Source organism: Camelina sativa, chromosome 9, assembly GCF_030686135.1.
Source record: "Camelina sativa cultivar CO46 ecotype springtype chromosome 9, ASM3068613v1".
Taxonomy (NCBI): Eukaryota; Viridiplantae; Streptophyta; class Magnoliopsida; order Brassicales; family Brassicaceae; genus Camelina; species Camelina sativa.
The window spans coordinates 39,336,835-39,354,038 of NC_141888.1; the positions used below are offsets into that span (position 1 = coordinate 39,336,835).

A 17,204-nucleotide genomic window follows, 5' to 3' on the forward strand; every position below is an offset into this window, starting at 1 on the left:
AAATAGTTTGAAAATTTGCTCGATGACAATAAAATTATTTCCACCATTCACAAAGAGTGCTGTTACAATAAAATAGTTTTGTTTCATAATTTTTTGTTTTGTTTTGTTTGTTGAAATGTTAAATTGATGTTAATGAACAACGACAAAAATTTATGTACACGAGTTTCGTAGAACTTGGTTGGGTAGAACAAAGCTGACACAAAACCAGATCACTAAGACCATAACTTATGTTTGTGAGCTGGCTGCGAAGAGAGGACCACCGCACCAAGAGAGAGTTGTACTTGCTCTTGGAGGCTGATATTTGAGGCTGTGAAATGGTTGCTTACGTCTATTTTGATCGGAAGCATCAATTACTGATGATAATCATGGTAACCCGAGTTATGAATACGGTTTAAACATTGTTGTTTGGGGTTTTTATATTGCAGTCTTTGAAACTAAATATATTTTTAATATACCTATTCAACTTATTGATTAGGAGGAAAAAAAATTTAGTTTATTTATTAAGAATATAATAAAAAAATTTAATTTTAATTTTAACGTGTCAAAATGACACTTTTTATGAAACAGAAAAACATCTAATACATGAGAAATTATATTAAAAAATAAATGTTAAGTGTACACAAATGTTACATAAAAATAAAGGATGCAACTTTTCAATTTTTTAAAAAAATGTAAACAGAAAATATAGTTATAAAATAATGATAACGGAGATGTTACCTTTTGAATCATTTATATGAAAAAGGTAGCAAAAGGTAATGACAAAATTAAATTAAGAGTTATGATAAAGATGTGGAATCACATTTTCATTGGCACCCACCTCCTTAATTTTTCGACTGAAACTTTGATACGGGTTTTGATACTAATACATTCCAAGTGGCTGGAGATTGGATAGTTCAGGATCACTATGGCTTTAAAGTTTTGGGTTCAACTCGGCTTCATCTAGCTATGACTGCACTATAAGCAGAAACCAAGACCCTTTTGGCGGCTATGCAGCAACTTTGGATTAGAGATTTCTCCTTGGTTGTTTTCGTGGGTGACTGTGCAACTTTAGATTAGAGGATTCTCCTTAGTTGTTTTTGTGGGTTACTATGAAGTGCTCATCAACATAATCAATGGACTACTAGTATTTAAATTCCATTTCGAACATGTGTTTCGATATCTTTCATTGGATGAAGAAGTTCCGACAAATTAGATTTGTTTTTACGAAACGTTGTTGTAACGACTCCACACATAATGTAGCTAAATTTGGTTATAAAACTTTCGATTTTTATTATATGGTTTCAAATCTGCTTTAGTGGCTTACTCAACAATAGTATATGGATAATTTCAATTAAGATTAATATAATATATTTTCGACGAAAAAGAGTTATGATAAAGAAATGCAATCTTAAAAATGAAATTGTTACATAACCATCTAAATATAATGAGATTCTTAAACAATCATTTAAACGAAAAGTTGTGATAATCAAACATGAACTTATGGGAAAAAAAACAACTTAAAAAAAAAAATATCAACAAAAAGTTAGAATAAAACGACCTAACTTTCTAAATATAATATTATTTCTTGACTAAATAAGTAAAACATATGTTTTATAAACTCTTACGATAAATAGATGCTACCATAGAAGGCATATTTACAGTTGACTAATATTTGTACATTGTTATAATCATTCCAAACAAAATTTGTTAGACTAAAAATACAAAGAATTTATATAAATTTGAAATAGTGTATATTAGTAAATAGTTTGAAGAGAACGAAAATAATAAAATTTGGGTGAAAAACATAATTGAAATTTCATTCTCTACAAACTATTTACTAATATACACTATTTCAAATTTATATAAATTCTTTGTATTTTTAGTCTAACAAATTTTGTTTGGAATGATTATAATAATGTACAAATATTAGTCAACTGTAAATATGCTTTCTATGGTAGCATCTATTTATCGTAAGAGTTTATAAAACATATGTTTTGCTTATTTAGTCAATAAATAATATTATATTTAGAAAGTTAGGTCATTTTATTCTAACTTTTTATTGATATATTTTTGTTTAAAGTTGTTTTTTTCCCCATAAGTTCGTGTTTGTTTATCACAACTCTTCGCTTAAATTTCAAACAAAATTTGTTACTGCCATTAACAACGTCGTACATGCATTACTATTTTTTGGAAAAAATAAAAAAAACATAAGTTATTTAAATTTGCTGCCAAAAAAATACATATTTTTTTAATGCCAGAAAAATACACAGATCAAATAACAATGAAAAAAATACATAGATCAAGTCCTCATATATAGAAGATTTGTAGAAAAATTCAGAGATTCAACGAGGATTAAGAGTGACAAGTATTAGGGTGATTTTATTATATTAACAATAAAATAAAAATATATGTTATTAAATATATGTATAGTTCTATCCATATTAAATATATGAAATATAGAGTTTTAGTGTTGATGTAGTCCCAAAGTTTGTTAAGTCTATATAGATCCAGGAAAAATATAATTGAGAAATTTAAAAATCGGCTAATTTAATTGTGTATTTTTGTTTTTCAATTTAGTTGTTCAAAATAGTAACTAGAACATGTATGAGGTTAAAAAGAGTATAAGAATTAAGAAGATATGAGTTGTGACCCCCTAACATTCTTAATGGAAATTTTTTTTTTGATATATGTATATTTTTGGCAACGAAAAAATAGTCATCTATTTTCTGATAAAATTAAATAATTAGACTTGTTTCTGGAATTTTTTCTCGAAACACCGTTAGTGGTCCTAACGGAGGACAAAGAAAAATTATGAAAAAGTAATAATTCATATTTTTTTATTCCTAAAAAGTAGTTTATATATTTTTCTGACAACATAAAAATTCATGTTTTTTTTCTGACAAATATTAAATAGTTCATGTTTTTTTTTTTGGAAATTTTCTCATTTAAAATATTATGTTGGAGTTATTACATCCACAAACCTTTATTTTTAAAATGAGTTACTCTCTCGAATGAAAGTCCTTATTGAAGATGTCCTTAGACGAGTATGACACATAGAGCCCAACCGTTTGTGGTACTAAATGCTTTTTGGAATATAAAGGAAAATAACAAAGAGCCAAAACGTGTGGAGAAGCAACAAGCAAAAGCCGTAAGCAGATGGATTTTGGAGATCTAAAAAATATGTTACTGCAATTTATTTAGGAAATGTTTGAAGTAGCAACAACTATATACTATATAGAGCTAAAAATATGTTATTTGCAATTTTCGTAGCCCAAAATTGAAAGTGTCTCAAAGTGATGGTTCGATTTGGTTAACCTTTTAATTATAACAAACCAGACACATTATGATTTTACTGTTGAAAAATAGTCAATAATTATATAATAAAATTTTTATTTTTATTCAACAGTTGACATTTTTGTAACCAAATCCTAATGTTTCAATGGGGAATCAAGTATCACTTGGTCAGGATGCTCCTTTGCATTCCCTTTAGGATTCTCTTCAAACCTCCGGAGACTAAACTGCTTCATTTCAACTCCTCCTCCTTTGGCCTCTCCTTCTGTCGCCAGATCCGCCAGTATCCTCCCCACCGCCGGTGCCATCTTGAACCCATGGCCGGAAAACCCACCGCCCACGACCACATCTTTCCCTAACTCCCCTCCAAGAAAATCAATCACAAAATCCTCGTCCGGGGTCATCGAATACATACAAAGCTGAGTTGCCACAGGTCCTTCCGAATCAACCATCCCTCCAAATCTCTCCCTTATCCACTCTTTAAGCTCCTCTAGCTTCACTCCTGGTCCCCACGGCCTCTTATCCGGATCGCACCAATAACCACCGTGAACAGCCACTTTGATCAGTCCCGGATACTCCAAGGATGGAGTCCCGTACACGTACGGAGCTCCGTATGAGGCGAAAGTCGGAAACTCTCCCTCGATCGTGAACTTCTCCTCATGGCCTTCTTTGATTCTCCAGTAGCACACCGTCGTCTCAAGCGGCTCCACCGGAAAATCTATCCCGGCCACCGTTTTCACCAGCTTACTTATCCATGCACCTGCGGTTACAATGCATTTTTTACCGTAAAACTTATCTCCTTTCACTGTGCACACTATCACCCCTTCCCCGTTTTCACCATCTCTCTTTATGTTTGCAACTTTGGTGTTGTCTCTTAAGATGGCTCCATGTCTAAACGCAAGCGTCTGGAACATGGAGACGGCCTTGGTGGGTTTAATAACCCCACCAAGTTCGGTCGAGACTCCGATCCAGTTCTCCGGGATACTAATCTTCCTGGAGAAACGCTCGGACACAGCTTGTGGGTCCATAACCTGATGAGTTAGCCCATGTTTTTGACACGTGGCGACAACAGAGAGGAGACTCTGCTGATCAGCAGGACCCATGTCAAACTGTTGAGTTGGGAAATGAACTTTGTATCCGATCTCGGACTGAGCCTCAGCCCACAACAGAGTGGATTCGGAAACCATGGCGTAGTAGTAATCCTCCGGGTAAGTGGCACGTATGGTACGTGACTCGCCGTGGGAAGAGCCACGGTGGTGGAGGAAATCGAACTGCTCTAAGAGGAGTGTTTTGTGGCCTCTTTTCGCCAGCTGGTAGGCGGCGGAGCTTCCCATGACTCCTGCTCCGACGACAATCACGTCGAATCTTCCGTCACCGCCGGAATATTCCATGAGGAAGTGAAAAATGAAGGAAACTAGTGAGAGAAGAAAGACAACGAAAGGTGGAGAGGGTTGAGTTGATGTGAGAGAAGCATATGGTTATTGTTCCTCTGCTCTTTAATAAGCCAGTTTGTAATCACGAGACTCACGACACTGCCCTTTTGCTCGTGTCATTTTCTTACTGAACTTTCATATAATATTAACTAGAAAACGGCGTTATATACTAGGCAAAAAAAATGTGAACAAAAAAATACAAAATACATAAAATTTTATAATGATTATAAGTAAACGTCGTTATATTCTAGGCAAAAACAGTAAAAAAACAAAAAAACGTCGTTATATACTAAGCAAAAGATTATTTGATATCTTTCAATGTGGTCTATAAAAAGTGTAAGGTTTATAAGCAAAACTGTGGTAAAATCATAAAATAAGTGAATTATATGTTTAGGTACATTTTACGAATTTGTAAGAATATTTGTGAAATGAACATTTGATTTATTTTGTCACTGCATCAGTTTGCATATAAACCTCAATATTTTGGCTATCTAGCAACCATAATAGACCTAATTTTGGGTATCTACCAATTAAAGCCTAAATAAAATAGGGATCCCTCTAGTACGCGCAGGCTTTCGGATCGGACTTGGTTGTAAATTACTTTTACATTGTTTTTTGTATATATGGAACATTCGGTTTTGTAAGTATATTGGTCATTCATTCGTTCTCACTTTTAATATTGAACTCTTCACCACACCTAAAAATGAGAGCATGAAAATTATCAAAAAGTTAAAATATGTAGTAACGTATTTTTTTTTTCTCTTCTTCAGAAAGTAAGATATTCTAAAAGTTTTTGTTTTCTTTATTGTCTAAGTAACGTCTTCTATATATCCTCGAATGTTACAAAAGCTGAATATACGACCAATGAATGAGTGAGACATGGTGATATTTCAGTTTCAAATTAGATAAGCAAAGACTAATCGTTTCACTCTTCCCATTGGCACTGAACAACATCGTGTTCTATACTTATATCTAATAGAGTAGGAATATATAAAACAATTTGTCAATAGAAAAATATTTGGCAATTTAAGTTTCAATAAAATGCAGAAAAAAACAAAAAAAAATCTACTTTCTAACACTATATATACATAAACATTTTGTCCAAAAAATTACATAAACATATTCATGTTTTAGCAATATACGTCTTGGTCCAGTGGTAAAGGGAATACGTCTTGTACACAACTCATTTTCCCCTTTTTTCAGACTAGAAAGAAGTGACAGTGGACGTATATTAGACATTTCAATTTCGTGATCTTTAAACAAAAAAAAAGTAAAATATCGAGGGATGATAAGGATGACATAGCGATAGTGAAATTGTGATTGTGAAGTTCTTGACCAATTGTATTCTTGGGGAATATGGTGGAATGAATATAAGAGTCACTGCGCTCTTCTCTTAGTGCTCACCATTCGTTTTTGTTGGAAAAAGACAAATCCCTTATCCACTGGTTATTAGTTTATTTACAAAAATCTTACATTTCCATGAATGGACGCTCAGTAAGGAATATATCTAGCAATTTGTAGGAACCACTTGTACACTCCAAAGTCTACATGTAGCTTATAGTTTTAGAATCACTCTTTTTTTGGGTCCATATTCTAGGAAAAAAGCAGAATAAATCGAAACTATATATTTTTTTACTTCTATGATTTATGTTATGTCACTTGTAAGAGGGTCGGCCATTACACTATAATTGGTATAAGATGTCTATACCAAACATAGAAGTGGTGCATGATTCATCATGTCTAACCTATATAAAAAAAGAAAAATCGTAAGAAAAAATCTCGATCGTTAATTTATAAACTTTTTTTTTGGGTCAGAAAAATAAGTCGTAGTTATATTGATTGCCGTCTTGAAAATCGTTAATTGAGCTTGTCATTATCTATCTGCATAGAAAAGAAGAGAAAAGGAATAAATTGTTGTCGTCATACTTCAAACTCCAAGTGGGTACTTAGACTATCCTCATTGGTTTAGTTTCTTAGTTGTTTCTTAAGGCATATTTAATAAGAAAAAAAAAGAGAAGAAACTTTGCTAAGAGTTATGGAAAATTTTGTTGATTATTGGTAGAACCAAATTTAAGGGTTTCTTAATAATAAATATAGTAAAATAATAATTAATATCTTAAAATATTCAAAATTATTTTATATATCAAAGAAACATATTTTATTAAGAAAAACATAAAATAACATACAACATTTTAAATTATTACACAAAACATTAAAAAACAAAAACATAAAACACACCATGAAATAAAATATAGAAACATATTTAATTAAAACATGAAACATAATTAATATCCAAATTTAGTCCACAAATGTTCAATTAAATCAAGTTTCAATTGGTCATGCACTTCTCTATCACGGATTATTATTTGACCATTCAACACGTTGCTAATATTTGAATTCATATTGATAGAATATGAAAGATCCACACCCTCTGCTTGTGGGAAATCAGAAACCTCAGCTTGACTGTATCCATCTCGTTCATTTTCGACAATCATATTGTGGAGTATGATACACGCCCTCATAATCAATCCCACTTGGTCTTTATCCCATAAAAGACATGGATTTTTAATGACCACGAATCTAGCTTGTAGGACACCGAACGCACGCTCAACATCTTTTCGGTAGCTTTCTTGGCGGTCAGCAAATAAAGATGCTTTTGGAGTCTGTGGTAGTGGTATGGATTGAATAAACGTTGGCCATTTTGGATAAATACCGTCTGTCAGATAGTAAGTCAAATTGTACTCTCTGCCGTTAACGTAGTAAGTAACTTGTGGAGCTTGACCATAAAGTATATCATCAAAGACAGGAGATCGATCAAGAACATTGATATCGTTAAAAGTACCTGGAGACCCAAAAAACGCGTGCCATATCCAGAGATCATACGACGCGACCGCCTCTAAAACAATTGTTGGTTTGCCGGATCCTCGTGTATACATGCCTTTCCAAGCTGTTGGGCAATTCTTCCAAACCCAATGCATACAGTCGATGCTTCCAACCATCCCGGGAAATCCACGTTCTTCTGCAACATATAGTAATCTCTGAAGATCCTCTGGTGTGGGTCTTCTTAGATATTCATCGCCAAAGAAATTGACAACTCCACTGACAAAATGTTGCAAACATTTTCGAGCAGTTGTTTCACCAAGTCGGACATATTCGTCCACCGTATCACACCCGCCACCATATGCTAGTAGCCTAATTGCTGCAGTACATTTTTGGATCGGAGAAAGACCAAGCCTTCCTGTGGCGTCTCTTCTTTGTCGGAAATAAGGATCTTCTGCAGTAAGACGGTCGACAATACGCAAGAATAATGGCTTGTTCATTCTAAAACGTCGTCGGAATACATGGGGAGGATATGTCGGAGATTCACTGAAATAATCATTCCACAAACGGTTGTGGCCTTCTTCCCGGTTTCTTTCAATGAATTCTCGTTTCTTTTTCTTTTTCACAAAATGTTGTCCATGAATATCATGGTTATCAAAAAAATTTGCAAAATAGGACTCAAAAAGTGGATCATCATCCTTTGCAAAATTAAAATGTGAATGAGAAGAAGAACCCATTGAATAAAAAATTTAAATTACTTTAGAAGAGTAGAAGAGATGTGAATGAGTAGAAAAGATGTGAATGATATGAATGAGTAGAAGAGTTGTGTATATATAAAACTAAATTGTGTAGCTTGTGATTCTCTTCTCCCGTGAGACTTGGTTGTAATTTTATATGTTGTATTTTTGTGTTTGTTTTTTTTGTTCTCATATATCTTGTGATCCTTGTTGTATTCTTGTGTAGGAAAAAAACAAGTTCATGTGATCCTTCACATGGGAACAGCTGACCGAGTATCAAACAAAATTAAACAACACCATACACATGGGAAAAACAAGTACGAGTCACAAGATATATGAGAACTGTCCTACTTAAACATAATCAGACATAACACAGCAATCAAACATAATAACACACTCTCTTCAAGTGTTTGATCTCGCTCATGTGTTCCTTGTTCCTTGTTCCTATATCGCCCCATGTGTTCCTTGTTCCTATATCGCCCCATGTGTTCCTTGTTCGTTAACAAAAGCAAATTATAATTAAGAAATTAATAGACAGATAAGCAGTACACATAAAACATCAACTTATAATTATAATTAGACATCCGTTACACAACAAGACACAACAAGACTCAACAAGACACAACAAGACTCAACAAGACACAACAAGACTCAAGAAGACACAACAAGACTCAAGAAGACACAACAAGACTCAACAAGACTCAACAATACTCAACAAGACTCAACAAGACACAACAAGACACAACAAGACTCAAGAAGACACAACAAGACTCAACAAGACTCAACAATACTAATCATCCACTAAGTCAAGCAGCTTCTCTTTCATAGCTTCTTCTTTCGGAGTAAGCGGTCCAGTTTTGGCCAGCAAACTGTCAAGAATTTGCATTTTTGACAATCTCTCTTTCAGCAGCAATTCTTCCCTCTTGATTTCCCACATGCCTTGGTACTCCTTCAAAGCCTTCTCTTCTTTCGCTTCTGTATGAGTCTTCCTCTGTTTGGCCTTACTTGCGTCTCTGCCAATAGGCCTTGTGTTTGTTGGCTCATCTATATTACCGCCGGTCTGAGAAGCTGAAGCTTGTGTAGGATCATCAAAGAGTCTTTTCCTGTTGGTTACTTCAGGTGCTTTACCATTAACACTCTCACACCATTTCTGGTCGTAGCGTAACTCTAACCAACAATGCTCAAGAACGAATTTTTTCTGATAAATGTTATAGTACATATCATATGCTGTCCTCAGTATATCATCTTCATTCTGACCACTAGTTTTAGCCCTTACCGCAGCAGCATATGTTCCACAAAACTTCCCCACCGTATCTTGGATCTTAGACCATCTCTGTTTACACTGAACTGGCCCTATCTTCTCATTGCCATCAGAAAGAGGACTATCTGAAAAATACTTAGCAACCCTATTCCAGAAGGTCTTGCCCTTCTGATCATTGCCTTTCACAGCATCCTTGCTGGTGTTTAACCACCCGCTAATGAGAATCCGGTCATCAGAAGGTGTCCATTTCCTTCTCTCCCTACGGAACTGACTTGGGGAAGGTGTTGTGTCTTCACTTGGGGAAGCTGCAGAACTGACTTGGGAACTAAAGAGAGGAAGTGGAGACGACAGAGTAGGTATATTTGGGTAGAGGGAATCAAAAGAAATGGTTTGACTATTCATAAGTCCCACAAAATTTGTGGACTGGTTTAGCTCATGGTCTGACTCCATAGTAGCAAAGAAGAAAAGAAGAGTGGTTTATGCTTGAGAGGTGTAGAAACGAAGAATGGTTTATGGTTGGAAGATACTCGGGTTTGTGGTTTAAGATCAAGAAAAGCTTAGTTTTTAAAGTGAAGCATATTGGAGTTACAATTAATTCTCGACACCAAACACACAATGAATACACAACCTAGTCACTTCCATTAATGAAAGAACAACCACCAATTAAGAATAATTACTACCTAGTCACAAAGAAGTACACATAGGAGCACAAATCTGATATGACATGCTATAACTCACTATCCGAAAAAAGAAACTACCAAACAAACAAAGCAATCAATTTAAATATAAACAAGTTAGGTGTATATTTACCTCTTTCGGAGATTTGGTTGAAATGTTGTTTCCTTGTCGCCTTAATTGTGATTGGTTTGAGCTCAACTAAAAGAAACTCACAAAACAAGAAACAAGAAATGGTTTTAGTAACTATGTAAAGACATGACATCCATTAAAGCATAACTACAAGTACATGAGTCTTAACTAATACCAACTGTGTAAAGATTCATTAAAGACACAACAACCAACAACCAACTTACAATGTGATAGGAGAGAAAAGAGTTGATTCAATCGGTTTCAGATACACAAACCCAATTCAACCTATTATGAGAATCTAACAAGTTAATCATCACATTCACTCCTTAGAAGAAAATTTCAGGTTAATTATACAAATAAGAGAGAGAGATGAGGTAGTATAGGTTCTGTTCTGACCTCACCACATGCAGACTCAAAGAAGGTTCTCACATCAGCTTGAGAAACCTGCACTCGTAGGAAAAAATCTTTAAACAGGAGACAGTAATAAAATTATGTATACATTCTATGTAGATAGTTCAGCATTTACCTTCTTGTCGATATTTGTGCAGTAGATTGTCCTTGTGCACATCTCCCTTTCATCTTCTGACTGAATTAACCAAAACACAGTAGATATCCAAAGTAAAATTCAAAACTCAAAACTGAAACCAAAATGATTAGTATAACTTCTGATCAGTATCCCTATAGAGCTTTTTGTCACACAACCTAAAAAATACTATATTTTAAGTTGAAAGATATATAACAAACATTAATTTAAAGCTTACTTGTCCACAATTACTAAACAAGGCAGCAAGACCCTCCTCAGTCACCTAAAATCACAAAACAGATTTGTTATACATTGATGCAACTTAACTAGAATCCGTTCCACACAACCTTAACAGAGAGTACTAATAAAAACTTACACTCTGGTCAATGTCAGAAACATACACTGTTCTTCTAATACTATCCTATCTTTGAGCCTTAGAAATCCTCCCAGTCAACCTCCTCCTCCCTTGGCTATAATTGTTTCTTCTCTGTAATAACAAAAACATCAATAAAACAGAATATAAAGCAAGCACATTTAACCAAAGTTTAAAGCTTTAACAACAAACAGAATTATTTTTACCTTCCTGGTATTATCATCCTTCTTGGCATCAGATTCAAATTCTTCACCTGATTGCTTCTTGGCTGTAGCAAAATCGTCAGCAGAGAGAAATTGATTAGGTTTCCCAACCTGATTGTTCTTCTTAGGGTTGTAGTAAGAAGGGAAAAACTCCTTGGCATCCAAAACGTAAAGGAAGAAACTTTGATTCAATCGGTTTCAGATACACAAACCCAATTCAACCTATTATGAGAATCTAACAAAGAGATTAATCAAAATTCACCAACAACAACTTCATCAGTGAATAATAAGATGAGGAGATTAAGAAGTGTTACAAACACTTCACCGAAAATTAATCTAAGTTTCCCAGATCAACCGAAATTGTCTCACAAACAAAAGACATAATTAAATTAAAATTGAGACAATTTTCAAATAAACAAATAACAATTACTAGACATGCAAGAACAATTACCTGAACAAATCGAATGGCTTGAATCTTCCCCAAATATTAGGGTTTCGACGGATCGCTCACCACCGGAATCACATGCCCCCTGCTTCACCGGAACCAAATCGCGGCCAAATCCTAGTCCAATAGCCGTGGGAATCAACTGGAAGAGAAGCAATCAGTTTCCGGAATCGAAGGAAGAAGAGATTCAAGCTAAAATCGCGAAAAGTCTCGAGAGAGAGAGAGAGAGAGAGAGAAAAGAGAAAAAAGGAAAGTGAAAGAGAGATGAAAAAAAAAATTAAACCCCTTCGTCCCAAATAAAACTCGACCCACTGATTTTGTGACACTTGTCCAGCAAGAGACGTTTCTTGCAATCCTAAAATAAGAAACGAATCTTGCATTTCTTAGCTTAGGTTTCAATAATTAATATTATCTACCCCTAAGAAACAAACTAAGAAACAACATAATTGTGCCGATGAGGATAGTCTTAGAGCATCTTTAGCGGTGAGAAAGGTGTCACCGTTACTCAAAGAAAAAAAAATTAATATTTTAATATATGACTAATAAGTGATTGACATGTGTTAAAAAACACTGAGAATCGTTTCTTCTGCCAATAACTGCAGCAACGATTCTTTACTTTCTCTTTCCTATTTATAATTTTTTATTTGATTTTATTAAAAGAACTGGGGAGAAAGCAACGCCAGTAATCATGGTCTTACGACGACATCTTAATAATACATAACAAAATAATCTAATCCTTTCACTGAATGGAGTCTTGGTTCAAGAAAGGTGCGCACTAGCTAAATATTATATAAATAACTACAAAAATGATATCATTGCTTTTGGGAATGATTGGATATTATTGGTATAATCCCAAACTCTAATATCTGGATGTTATACATTGTCACGTCAGGTTTTTGCTATGTGAACCTATTTGAATGTGATACTCAGAACTGGAAAGCATGGAACTACGGGTTTGCCTCTAGCTACGGTATTTTTAAAACAAAAACAGACTAGAACCATGGTTTAAATGGTAAAGGTTTCTTATATATTTGAGATTGTGAGTTAGGTTGATAGAATTATCTAATTTTATAATTTTATCAACCTAACTCACAATCTAAAATATAAAATCAGATATATCTCCCAAAAATATACAGTATGTTTAGATATTAATTATCTAATTTTATATTTTATCCAAACTTTAATTTTATATATTTTATCCAAACTCTAACACTGGGCGTTAGTGTTACATAATTGTAATAGGCCCATATCAAGCCCAAAATATAGAATGATTTTGAGGACTTATAAGTTGACCCACACTAAAAAAAAACTTCCATCTTCAATCTCTCGAGTCGATAACCCTAATTTCACGACGAGCAAGCAAGAGAGAGAGAGTAAGCCGTTTCTCACAACTCCCTAGTACTCTTCAGGTAATCGCGATCTCCGCTTGTCTCTTCTTTGTATTCATCTATTCTTTAATCTGAGTTGGATCAATAGATTTGAATCTTTTGGTTATTGGTTTTTGATTTTGGTAATCTTGTTTAGAGAATTGAGTTATGTATTGTTGAATTTGATAGGTAACTACTGGAACAAATGTCGCGTGTGTATGTTGGTAACTTGGATCCGCGAGTTACTGAGCGTGAACTCGAGGATGAGTTTCGTCTCTTTGGTGTGATCAGGAGGTACGAATTTGTTTACTCTAACCTAATTTTTTAGGTATTCAATTGATGTGTCAAGTGTTTAATTTAATATCATTGTTCTTTTGGTGTGTCTGTGTAGTGTTTGGGTTGCTAGAAGACCACCTGGTTACGCTTTTCTTGATTTTGAAGACTCAAGGGATGCTCGTGACGCCATCCGTGCATTAGATGGTACTCATTAGTCTCCTATTCTGCTCTCTTTTGAATTATCACGGTGAAGCTGGTCTCTGATGTTTGGGAGATTGATGATATACATATGCTCTGTACTGTTATGGTAGGCAAGAATGGATGGAGGGTAGAGCAGTCTCATAACCGTGGTGGTGGTGGTGGCCGTGGAGGAGGCGGTGGTGGTCGTGGAGGTGATGGTGGTCGTGGACGTGGTGGTTCTGATTTGAAGTGTTATGAGTGTGGTGAGTCTGGTCACTTTGCACGTGAGTGCCGCTCTCGTGGTGGTTCGGGTAGGCGTCGCAGCCGTAGCCGTAGTCGCAGTCCTCCTAGATACAGAAAGAGCCCAACTTATGGAGGACGGAGGTTATTGTCCCCCCTTCTTTCTGATTGACGATTTGTTTACTAATGTCTATTGTTCATTGATCAACTAACTTGTCTTTTGGGTTTCACAGGAGTTACAGCCCTCGTGCAAGATCTCCTCCTCCTCCAAGGCGTCGCAGTCCTTCTCCTCGTGGTCGCAACTACAGTAGGTCACCACCGCCTTATAGAGCACGTGAAGAGGTGCCATATGCTAATGGGTAAACTCCCTTTACTCTGGAGTCTATGCTATCTCATTCAATATTTGACTGGAATTGAACTGATATCAAAGCGACTGTTATTTGTTACAAGTGTTTGTGGCATATTATTTTTTGTTAGATGTTCAATACATCAAAGTCCTTACGACTGATAAGCTTTTGTGTTTGTTTACGCAGAAATGGTCTGAAAGATGTGCGTAGAAGCCGGAGCTGAGTGTTACTACTTGTCTAGATAGCAAGTGATGGAATCAGGATTCAGGAGACGACTGTGTGCTGGTGGTGTCATGAGGACGCTCAAGGGAAATAGTATCTGTGAATTTCACTAAAAGAACATGTTTTAGCTGTGGGCTGGATTTGATATGCTTGCTACTTTTGAATTGCTGGGATGCTTCATTTTGCGTTTGGATAATGAAGCCGTAGTTGTATCTGCCTTTAGGTAAAATACTTTTAAATATCTACCCAAGTTTTTAAAAGACATAAACAGAACTTATGCTAAAAACCTATGTGTTTCTTTGTTTTTGTGTGTGTTATGTTCTGTTGTGTCGAGGTTTCTTCGGGTTTCTACTGCTTCATTGGTTATCTGCTTCTCTGCCTTCTTGGTTAATTTCATCGTCCTGCTATGAGATCTTCATAATTGTTTACCACTTCTTCTGCTTCATTGCTTATCTGCTTCTGGCTTCTTGGTTATTTTGATCGGCTTTTGGCGTCTTCATAATAGTTTACCATTACTTCTGCTTCTGGCTCTTGCTCATTTTGATCAGCCTGCTTTGGGATCATCATAATAGCTTACGGCTAGTTTTGCTTCATTGCTTATCTGCTTCTGGCTTCTTCATCATTTTGATTGCCTGCTTTGGATCTCATAATAGTTTACCTCTACTTCTGCTTCATTGCGTATGTGCTTCTGGCTTCTTGGGTATCTTGATCGGCCTGCATTGGGATCTTCATGATAATTTACTCTGCTTCTGCTTTGCTCTTATGTTTGAAAACTTCATCAGCTTGGATGATGTCGTCTTCAAACCTCTCTGGTCTTTCTTTTCTTGAACTTAAAATGGCCAATAGGAGCTGCACGTAGCAACTCTGGCAGGTACTTGTCTCAACTGCAGTCTGTTATAATAGTTTAGAGTATATGTACAATGTCTCTGCTCGGTTTAAGGTGTGCATTTTTCATATTTGATGTTCTCCTTTCAAGTCCAGGTCTTACTGCCCATTTGCAATAGTTTCTGCTTTTGTTTCATCATGTTTGATTCATGGAATAATCCTTTTTTGTTTGTCCAACGGTTCACGAATTATTCTGGCTTTGCTGAAAGCTTTTTGATTGCCCCCCTCTTGTCCATTGTTGATGGTTGTGTCTTTTTGAGATGATATTATAGCGACCCAACTTTATGAGTTTGGTCACATCGTATATTTTAGCAAAACTCTCTTACCTTTGTTTACGTATATCATAATCAACTGTGCATGGTCATAATCAAAATCATCCAAAAACAATCGTAATCACTGTACTGTTGCAAGGTAGTTAACATAAGATTGCCTACTCATCTTCGTAGTAGTGTCTACATTTTGTTACTCATTTAATGACCTCAAAATCTTCTAATTCGAGTACGAGAAGTTTATGGTTTACAGATATAATCGTGCTAAAAGTCAAAATAGTATTCCTTTTGAGTTTACACAATCTCTTCAAGCTTGATAATTTCGAAGACCATAATGTCTTGGGATAAGGAATAATAACGGAGTGGCGTCGCATTATTAGTGGTATACCACACTTGCAAACATATTTTTGTCAAAAATAATTTTGAGAAATGAATTGAATTGAATGGTCGCATATTTGTCATACGAAGACTTGAAATGGCCCACTTTGGGCGTGGGGAGGTGGGGTTCATCATAATCTGTGATGAACAATTGTATGCATTTATCACAATTTTATAAATCTACAATACAAAGTACGATGTTATTAGTTTGCACAACCGTAAAACAGCTGAATTATCTATTACTCCCTCTATCACAAGGACATTTTCTAGGATTTTTTTTATCATAAAAAAATGATTTTCTGTAATTTTTTGTTTTATCAATTAATGATAGGGAATGGTAGATTTCAAAATTTCATTAAGAATTAAAATTTTTGATGAATTACTATTGGTTAATAATTATGATAAATATGTTATTATAAATAAATAATCCGTTATAGTAAAACATTAATTGTTTTTTAGTTTATGTGAAAATTCTAAAACATCATCATTTATGATATAGAGCGAATATATACATATAATTTTTGTGGTAAGCAAACACACAACCTTTGGAAACCTTGATTTTGGCATATTAAATCCTTAAAGTTGTTTTGTTTGTAGACATTTTTCTGCAAACAATCCCATAACGCACATAACTCTAAACAAAAGAGAAACAATCCATCTAATTCTAATATATTAAGGTCTCTAGTGGTTGATCTCGCGACGAATCCAACAATATAAAAATAACATAAAATAAAAAATATGTAATTAATAAATTAATTGATTTTGTGAAAAAACTTAATAATATTTTGCAGCAAGCCATAAAAATAACTAAAAAAAAAATAACCAAAAAAAAAAAATTATCTAAATATATTAAATAAGTTTTTGAAGTAAACAAATCATGTATTTAATCTGTAGAAGTTGAGTTCTTTCAAATTATGGCCTTAAGCATATTATGCCATTAACTGTATTTTCTTACTAGTACAAAAAATGAGCAATGTATTTAACATTTCACAATTCTAAACGCATATTTAAACGTATTTGACGTACTCATTATCGTCAAATTCTAATCATTCTCGTCCCTTCATGCAGTTGTCATATACTCAGAGTCATATTGTCTTATTTCAAATTGAATGGCTGACAAAAAAATATCTAAGCTAAAACAAAGTCTTAAAATTACAGAGAAACATGA

At 34.6% G+C, this 17,204-nt stretch overlaps 1 protein-coding gene and 2 pseudogenes across 3 annotated transcripts; 1 reads left to right on the forward strand and 2 right to left on the reverse strand.

Annotated features, from left to right (window-relative positions):
• Positions 1-3,326: 3,326 nt before the first annotated feature.
• On the reverse strand, positions 3,327-4,925 carry LOC104713909 (putative sarcosine oxidase pseudogene; annotated as a pseudogene). Its single transcript, XR_015565987.1, has one exon. The product of XR_015565987.1 is annotated as a putative sarcosine oxidase pseudogene (transcript).
• A 3,585-nt stretch (positions 4,926-8,510) lies between these two features.
• LOC147939281 (polyadenylate-binding protein-interacting protein 9-like) lies at positions 8,511-11,616 on the reverse strand (annotated as a pseudogene). Its single transcript, XR_015566286.1, has 6 exons — positions 11,431-11,616; positions 11,228-11,338; positions 10,855-11,134; positions 10,725-10,772; positions 10,332-10,397; positions 8,511-8,751 (listed from the first exon to the last, which is right to left on the reverse strand). The product of XR_015566286.1 is annotated as a polyadenylate-binding protein-interacting protein 9-like (transcript).
• A 1,310-nt stretch (positions 11,617-12,926) lies between these two features.
• On the forward strand, positions 12,927-15,460 carry LOC104713910 (serine/arginine-rich splicing factor RSZ22A). Its single transcript, XM_010431140.3, has 6 exons — positions 12,927-13,281; positions 13,429-13,533; positions 13,631-13,719; positions 13,827-14,079; positions 14,169-14,294; positions 14,469-15,460. The coding sequence occupies exons 2-6, from the start codon at positions 13,445-13,447 to the stop codon at positions 14,503-14,505; spliced, it is 594 nt and encodes a 197-aa protein (XP_010429442.1). The 5' UTR covers positions 12,927-13,281; positions 13,429-13,444; the 3' UTR covers positions 14,506-15,460.
• Positions 15,461-17,204: the final 1,744 nt, after the last annotated feature.